Genomic DNA, 8,479 nt, shown 5'->3' with positions numbered 1-8,479 from the left:
TGAATGCCTTCAAGAGACATTTGGATGTTTATCTTGCTGGGATCCTATGATCCCTGCTGACTTCCTGCCCCTGGGGCAGGGGGCTGGACTCGATAATCCTCCGGAGTCCCTTTCAGTCCCAATGTCTATGAATCTACGCAACTATGAAAACAGAAAGAAGAAAAGGTTCCAATTATTGTTAAGTTCTCAAAACAGCTTGCCACAGCTTGGTAATAGGAGGTTGAAGAGAGGTGATTAGCCATGTTAGTCTGAAGTCAGGGAGATAAGAGGGTGTATATGCACTTTATAGACTAACTAAATAAAATACATAGAGAGCACATTTTTTGTGAACTGGAGTTCACTTCATCAAATACTGTGAAAGGGCAGCATAGATCAGGATAGAAAATAGAGTGAGTGATTTGAATACAAAAAATGGAAAAAGAGGAGGAAGAAAAAGATGGGGAAGGGGGATAGGTGCACTGGGAGAAGCAAACAAGCAAAGAACCAATAGGAACAGAGGGGTCACAAAAGCTGATCCAGGTAATGGGATAAGAATCCATAGTCCCTGTTTAAACCATACCAGATTTCTGTTTCCCATGCATAGTGTCATTTGACTCAGCTCTCCTTTAGTCAGTTATGCTGCAGATATTTACTATTGCTACAGATGTGTTCTAGGGCTTAGCATCATGGGGCATTTATAAACATGCTCTGGGAGTGGGGGAGGGCACTTTAATTAGAGTGGCTCTTAGAGAGCCACTCTAATTAAAGCACCCAGACTGTCTCATGTATCAGCATCCCTATGCTTCAAAATGGCGGCAGGGGTGCTTTATTTAAAGCTTGTCCAACAAGCTTCGATAAAGTGCCCCCACTGCCATTTTGAAGAATGAGAAGCTAGAGGCTGCAGGAGCATGGGAATTACCACACACCAGCAGACTCAAGTAATCAAGTCTGCTCTGACACACTGCAATTACAGCACGTTGGAGCATCCTCACTGCTCGTGTATAGGTGCCCATGATGTACCAGCTACGTTGTTTGGCAGTATTGGCTTAACATTTCTGACCTAAATAAAATTGTGAAAAAAAAAGAAAAATATATTTAGAACATGGTTTTCTGCTGCTCTTTGTCTGGATTCCTGCTCCTGACAAAATTTAAGATGGTTTTCCTGGGATACTAAAGAGGACATGGGTGACTGATGCCTCCTGATCCTGGGGGGGCACCAGCGGCCAATCACCAACCGGGCAGGGGGGTCCTCCAGCAACCGATCACCACCAGTGGTGGAAGTGCTGGCGGCAAACCAGAAGTGCCACTGGTGCTTCTCTTGGTGCCCCCCATGTTCTCAGGCGGGGCACTAGCCATCGCCCCCCACTCCACAGCCAGCACCGGCCAATCTCAGGGGGAGCATGTGTCCCCCCTATGCCCCACCTCTGCATCACCTATGAAAGAGGAATTCCTAGACAAGAAAAATATCTTTCTCAGCTACTAACATATGCAAACAAGCAGTCTTCTGCACAGTGCAGAACAGGGCAAGAGTCAAATATTGGTTGTGATGTATGAAGCACAGCAAATACTGAAATTCTGTTTGGTATAGAAGAAGTCCTGTAACAGATTTTTCTATTTCCACTATGAACATAAGCCTACTATTTCATACTAAATTTAGACATGAGCAAAGAGCCCCAAATCTGCATTTGCCATGTGCATAGGACAAGTGATGGATGCCTTGCACATGGGAGGCATGTAGGAAAAGGCATAAGAAAAAGATTTGATGGAATGGGCGTATTGATTTTTCCTTCATTTTAGGGGCACCAGATTCAGATTAACAAAGCAGGAGCAATAATTTTCCAGCAACAGGGAGAGAACACGTTGAAACATCTCCATAGCCTGAGGCACAATACATTAAATATTTTAAAGTATTTCAGACTTTCTGAGACACACCTAGTTCTGAGAACACCTGGAGCCAACAAGCTAAAAAATCAAAGAGATCTTGTACCAGCTTCACAAAGGGGTTTGCTGTTGCAGTAGGATAGAATGATCATATAACAGATATGGACTGGGGAATGACTGGCTACGCTGCAGTACTGCAGAGGACAGAGGGATCAGAGTAGACTGTAAGCTGAATATGAGCCAACTTATTTTTTTATTGAAAAAAAAAAGCCAGTAGCTGGCTAGGATTTTCTCTTGTAAACAAGGGAAGTGATTCATCAGCTCTATTGGGCATTCGTGAGGCCTCCTCTGGAGTAGTGTCCAGTTTTGGGCTCCACACTTCAAGGAATGTGGACAAATTAGAAAGAATTTAGTGGAGAGTGGCAAAAATTATTAGAGGCCTTGGAAGCTTGACTTATGAAAGAACTGGAAAAGTCTGGAGAAGAGAAAACTGAAGGTGGATTTGTTATACCTGAAGGGTGGTTGTACACAGGGTGGAGATTATTTCTTGTGGCTGTAAGGACAGGATAAGGAGTAATTGTCCTAAATAGCAAGGGAAATTTAGGCTGGATATTACGAAGAACGTTTTCATGAAGGAAATTAAGCATTGGAACAGGCTACCTAAGAAGGGTATGGAATCTCTAGCCTTGGAATTTTTTAAAACAGGTTAGATGGGCATTTGAATGGGGTTATTAAGGCAGGGTCAATCCTGCCTTGAGCAGGGGTTTGACTAGATTCCAGCTCTACTTTTCTATGGCTCTATGTCCCCTGGTGCTTGTTAAAACAACCGTGTGACTGGAATCAGAGGAATTTTTTTCCCTGTCCCAACCATTGTGCCTCCTGCCATACCAGACGCAGAGCTGTGATTTTTAGAATGGACCATAAAATTCCTCTGACCCCAATGACACTGCAGGGGAGTTGCCCCCAGCCCCATCTTGCAGATTGGGTAGGGCGTGGCTCTGTACCAAACTCAAAGCTGTCCCCAGCCCATCGCCGGTTCCAGAAACGGGACTGTCCAAAGCTGTGTCTGACAATTAGTTAATTATCAGGCATCTGCACCACATAGCCCCAGTGTGTGAACACGCCACACATTCAATTTAAGGCACCATACAAACGATAAATGTAACATCTATGTGTTCACTTTGACATTCAGTATTGTAAACAGCATCTTTCTGCCTTTTTCTATGACCTGTCACCACGCATGTGTATTATTGCTTTATCTTTATGTTGTCTAAATGTTATTTTTATTATGGAGCTGAAGTTGATCTTCAAATTTTACAATGCTTTCTTAACCCTCCATACTAAACTTTTTTGATGGAAAGAAAGACCTTGTCTTCGGACATTTAGGTGTCCTAGAGCAAGAGATTTTCTTTCCTTGAAAGCTGTCTGGTACACAAAAGAGACGTTCCACAAAGTCTATTTCACATTACTTGTTTCAGAGTCCAAAAATGCAATATGTATTTTATTCCTTTTTCTTCAATTGCAAGTAAAGTAATAAAGTATTTGTGGTAAGGCCAATCAGTTAATTAGAATATATGAACTCTTCAGGGACATTGTAGAGATTATACACTCCCTGGACTCTGTTTACAATATTTTCCCCAAATCTAGGACATTCTGAAGCTCTCCTAGAACACAGCTGCCCCAGGAGAGTTTGTAAGGTCTGTCCCTTTAATGGTTTAAGTTCCAAGAGTATAAGCCTCTTCTGTGTTGCTTATGCAGCTGTAAATTCCACCAGCTCTGTCAGCCAGTTCCTAAGAAATTAAAAACTCCATTGCTGCAGCCAGCTTAATGGGTAAAGTTCATTCTCTTGCAGTGAGATTTGTTTCTTAAGGATGTTAGCTTTTTCTTAGGCAACCTATGATTTATATAAAATAAGTCAAAAAAGGCTGAGATTCAGGGTAAACACAGACTTTGCTACTGGGGAATTTGATTTGAATTTATTTCACTGAATACCATGAAGGGTTTTGATCATTAGACTGAACGATATTAGGGGCAAAATATAGTCATTGTCCCAATGATGTTGATAAACTTCACTGGCAGTGGGCAGCAGACTCTCAGTGCTAAATACTTCTTACACACCAGTAAGGGCAATCCCATTATAGCAACCCAGTTTCAAAAGATAACTCTCTGAGACTTCTGAGAATTAAAGGTGAGGGAGAAAAGCTGGGAATCAAGCCCTTAAGAGGGAAATTGGGAACTGCACGATGGGAAAGAAACAAAGATATCAGTTCTCAAGAAAAAATATCAAAACACTTCCTTCCCCTACAAACTACAGTGCTTTTTCTAATGTCTGTATGGCTATGAAAGGGGTGAATATAATTGGTGGATTATGGTTTATCAGGTACTGTGTGGCACTGAAAACAAATAGCAAAGGTAACTTAATTTTTTCATTACAGCAGGTTATTACTAGTGCATGGGACCTACTAGTATTTATTCAGGCAGGGGACTATGAAGCTAAAGCAGTTTTGTTTCCAGTTAGAGGTATTTTCAAGATGTGGTGTTAGTTTATTCTAAAGGGCCCATTTCATGCTGGTTCATTCCAATGGTCTGATTATTCAATCCAGATCCAAAGCATACCTCGGTATAAAGAAAGGAAGCGGCACCAAACTGGAGTAGTCAAACATCCTAGGTTTTGGTACATAGCTTGGCCAAAGGTGTTCTGTGAAATCTCAGGAAAATCATTTAGGCCTAAATTTTCATTGATTAAGTAATGGGCATGTCTACTCGTTCATTAACACACAGTAGTTACTGAGCTGGTGAGCATCGCACTAATGTTTTAAGCAAACGATTAAGGTGTTTCAGAAAGTAACAATTTCAACAATTTTGAAGTAAAGCCATTTTTGTGCAGTGATCATTTCTCTATATAGTTGTAACCGGTGCATTCAGCAATGCCACCATTACTGTTCCCTGCTGCTGCATACTTTCCCACTCAGTGCACACCAAACGGTTTCGTTTTCAAATTGCTATTACTGTCTGAAACACCCTAATGAAACTTCTGAAGGTGGCCTGTCCAAACGAAACTGGCAAAGAGAGGGAGGATTATTCGTAGGTGCGTAAGACGTTTAATGAAAGTACAAATTAAGGACCATAGAAGCCAAACTTAACAAAACAATATTTCATTTTTTTGTTAAGAGCTCTTTGCATGTTTTTTTCTATTTCTTCTTTTCAGAGATATATTCAGACCTCTCTCTCTTACCCAGAGCATGGAAGAAGCTGCTAGACTTCATATTGCAATTCACTACATATGCTTAGAAGTGCAGACATAAGGAAGATTCACTGGTTTAAGACACAGACATGAGAAAGCTGAGGATCTATGAACTAAGAATATGGGCCCCACATTTTTGTCACAGGGCTTAAATCTGATGCAAGAATTTGTGGCCTCTCTCAGATTGATTGCACGCATCTTTACCACTGGTTTACTAGAACTAAGAGAGAAAGGAAAGAAGTTGAAATTTCAAACAAATTGTCCTGCACCATCCTTTTATGTTTGTACCAAGTGTTTACAGGACCATATTTCTTATATAGAAAGGAAAGGACCTATGGAGTGATGTCTTTTTTTGTTTTACAGATATGGGAGACAGTATCCAAAGGGAGAAAACAGTAAATAGAAAATATGCTTGAAAAATTCTACTAGTGTGTAACTTGGTTTTGGTGAGTAAATCAGTGACTGTTAGCTTTTCACTGCTACTGGTCAGCCATTGCAAAGGACCCTGGAGCAGAATGAAAAGGCGATAAATTTTGGTGGGGGTTTTGGAAGGCCAGTTTCTACACTGCTTTGCACCGTCCATGCACATTTCTTCAAATGAAAGGTGGATGTAAAAGCCTACCATTTCATTCTGACCATTTCATTCATTTCATAACCAAAGGACCTTTATACCTTGAATAATCAAAATGACTTCAATCTAAATCCATTTTCTGTCAAAACTGAAGGAAAAGATTCTCTCTTGTATTAACATTCTCTTTCCTAATCACATCACAAGTAGATACTTCCATCAACCAAAATATTTTTGAGAAGTATGTTCCGGTCTGACATTTACTGTGGACTTCTCTGTTTCATATAATCTCATTTTTTACTTCCCAATTGTCTCTTGGCATTAGGGGCTGATATCTCACATTTACCCATGCAACTTGCTACATAGTAATTTATGTACTTGGTCAGCAATCATTATTTATTTCTGCAAAAGAAGAGGTTCTACTGAAGAGGCTATTAGTTATTTGTTTTAAAAAATAATATAACATAAACAGTAAAAAGATAATATTTTAAGCATTTTCTGCACTGCTGTTTCCACAAGCATCTTTGTACTGTGAACATACACCACTGAATCCTATGAAGCAAACTTCCCTTTTCCCTCTGGGTTTTGTTTTGTTTTTCAGCATACAAGCATTATCCTTGTTCTATTCTATCTCACCATGGAACTCTTCTGAGCTTTCCAGTGGGTTCAATTATTTCCCCAAATGCTCCTAAAGATAGCTTTCAACTATTGGGAGCTCTGATTAAAAGGGCTGAATAGGGAGACCTCTGCAAATACTTACCCCATGTGGTGAGGGGTTCACAAGTCCACTCTGAATTTTCGTCAGCTCTCGTACAAGTCTGCCATAACGACGCTCGTTGTACATACGGCACCGTTGCTGACTCCAGCCAGGCCCAGCCAGCCAGCCCAATGATGCCAAAGATGACCCCTATGCCCAAGAGCAGAGGTAAGATCCATCTGCACCTTGTGTAGTCAAGGCCGTACTTCACCATCTTGTGGGGCAGTCAGTAGCTTCGCAAGAGGAGGGGTGAATAAGATGAGATTGTTCTGCTACTGATTCAGCAATGTGGGGTGAAGGGTGTTTTTATAAAGGCTCCTGGAAGCATGCGCTTACATGTATGTGTAAGAGAAGCTTTTCAATCAGAACAGACGTAGAAGGAGGGGGAACTCCACCTAGATTGGAATGACTAACTGCAGCAGCAGCAGCAGCAGCAGTCACACCAATAACAAGTCAAGCTGGAAAGAAGCTGTAGGGCTGGGCCCATCTGCCTTCTTTCTCTGCTGACTAGCACTCCTTTATCCTGGGCATTTAACCATTTCCTGGCTGAAACCTCCACGAGAAACAGCAACTTAAAATTGCATTAAACAGGGACAGGCTCATACTTATACTAACAAGGAAACAATTCACATTCTAAGCCTTAATAACAGATGTTCATAATATTCTGAAACTTTCCACTCTGAGGATCAAATTTCCTATGCTTAGCCTCTCCTCAGGGGTGTTTTGTTTTTTAATGTTTTATCAAGATTCCCTCTGGTATTAATAATTTTGAACAGTGAAGAAAATATCTCACTGCTTCTTTTTGACAAACCTATAGCGAAACACTTACAGCTCTGAAGGATGACATTTGAACTACAGCAAGCCATTGAAGCAGTTTTTATTGAGGAACACTGTGTAACATAACTTGGATAATTTATGTTTTGATCTGACAAATTTCTATGAACATGCATAGTAGCATATGTGGGGATGATTCTCCACTGCTCTTGGGTATAAATCCAGTGCTCCAGTGTCTCTCAGTAGCTTTTCAGGAAGGTAATTTGATGTACATGGCCCTAAATATCTAGGAGACCACTTTCTCTCATAAGCCCCATTGAGATCCTGAGGTCAGCTGAGAGTTGCTTCATTTTCTTCTTGTGTCCTGTCTGAGATGGTTGATGACAGGTATTTAGCAGAATTCACAGACTGGTTAGAATCTGAGAGGCCTGCAACATGAGTGCTTCTGCTATGGCCGCTAACTTGCAAGTACCATCAGTGCACCAAACCTACTTGGTGGATGATTCTCAACAGTTGCTTCTCTGGTTCTTCCACCCTCTCAAGGTCCACCAGAGCCTTAACCCAGGCACTTTTCAAAAGCACTGATTGGCAACCATTGATCCTTCTAGATCACAGTATATGCAGGAGACATCACCCACCCAGACCTTCAATGCACATGCCTAGGTAGGAGTATTTTAGAGGCTGCCTAGACCTTCCATCCCTACTGTAGGCAACTGAGACAGAATCCAAAGGCCAGACTGGGTTCAGACATTTGGTGCCTCTATTTGTACAAGCAGCTGGGAGTTGAACCTGGGTCCTCTATGCAGCAAACAAGGATTCTACCACTGAACCACAGGGGCCCCTGACTTTTCCACTGCTAATATCTACAGCTTACTCAGTGACAACTTCTACAGTGGACAGCAATATTGTCTTATGACTATTAGCAATCTCAGCACAAACCTATAAATGCAAGAATGATATAAAACCCATTCAATTTAATAACAAAATAAATAAAAAGGACAATAGTATAGATTGTGTTTATTTCATAGCCATAAAACTCTTCAACTTCTTAGTTTTTAAGTAGAATGAATGCAACATTTCAGTCTGCTTCAGTGTTGGAGACTTTGTTGTAGAATTTGGCTCTGACACTTTGTGGACAGAGGCCTATGACTATGAGGGAGGCAAATAATCTTAGCCTCTGGGACAAATTGGAATATGCCTTGTAAAATGCTGCATGAACTCTGTTTTGTTGCAAGTACCCCTTCCGTCTCAAGGATCCTACTTTGTGCTGTAATCT

The 8,479-nt window shown here is 41.1% G+C and overlaps 1 protein-coding gene across 1 annotated transcript in view; it reads right to left on the bottom strand.

Annotated features, from left to right (window-relative positions):
• LOC109304812 (p53 apoptosis effector related to PMP-22-like) overlaps positions 1–6,816 on the bottom strand; it is an 18,907-nt gene extending 12,091 nt beyond the window's left edge. The window contains exon 1 of the mRNA XM_019527639.1: positions 6,433–6,816. Within this exon, the coding sequence (XP_019383184.1) occupies positions 6,433–6,643 (211 nt within the window). The 5' untranslated portion in view covers positions 6,644–6,816. The remainder of the gene's footprint in view (positions 1–6,432) is intronic.
• Between the last annotated feature and the right edge of the window lie 1,663 nt (positions 6,817–8,479).

This window comes from Gavialis gangeticus, unplaced genomic scaffold (genome assembly GCF_001723915.1).
Source record: "Gavialis gangeticus isolate Ggan-Ray unplaced genomic scaffold, GavGan_comp1, whole genome shotgun sequence".
Classification (NCBI taxonomy): domain Eukaryota; kingdom Metazoa; phylum Chordata; order Crocodylia; family Gavialidae; genus Gavialis; species Gavialis gangeticus.
This window is presented reverse-complemented; position numbering and strand designations above follow the sequence as displayed.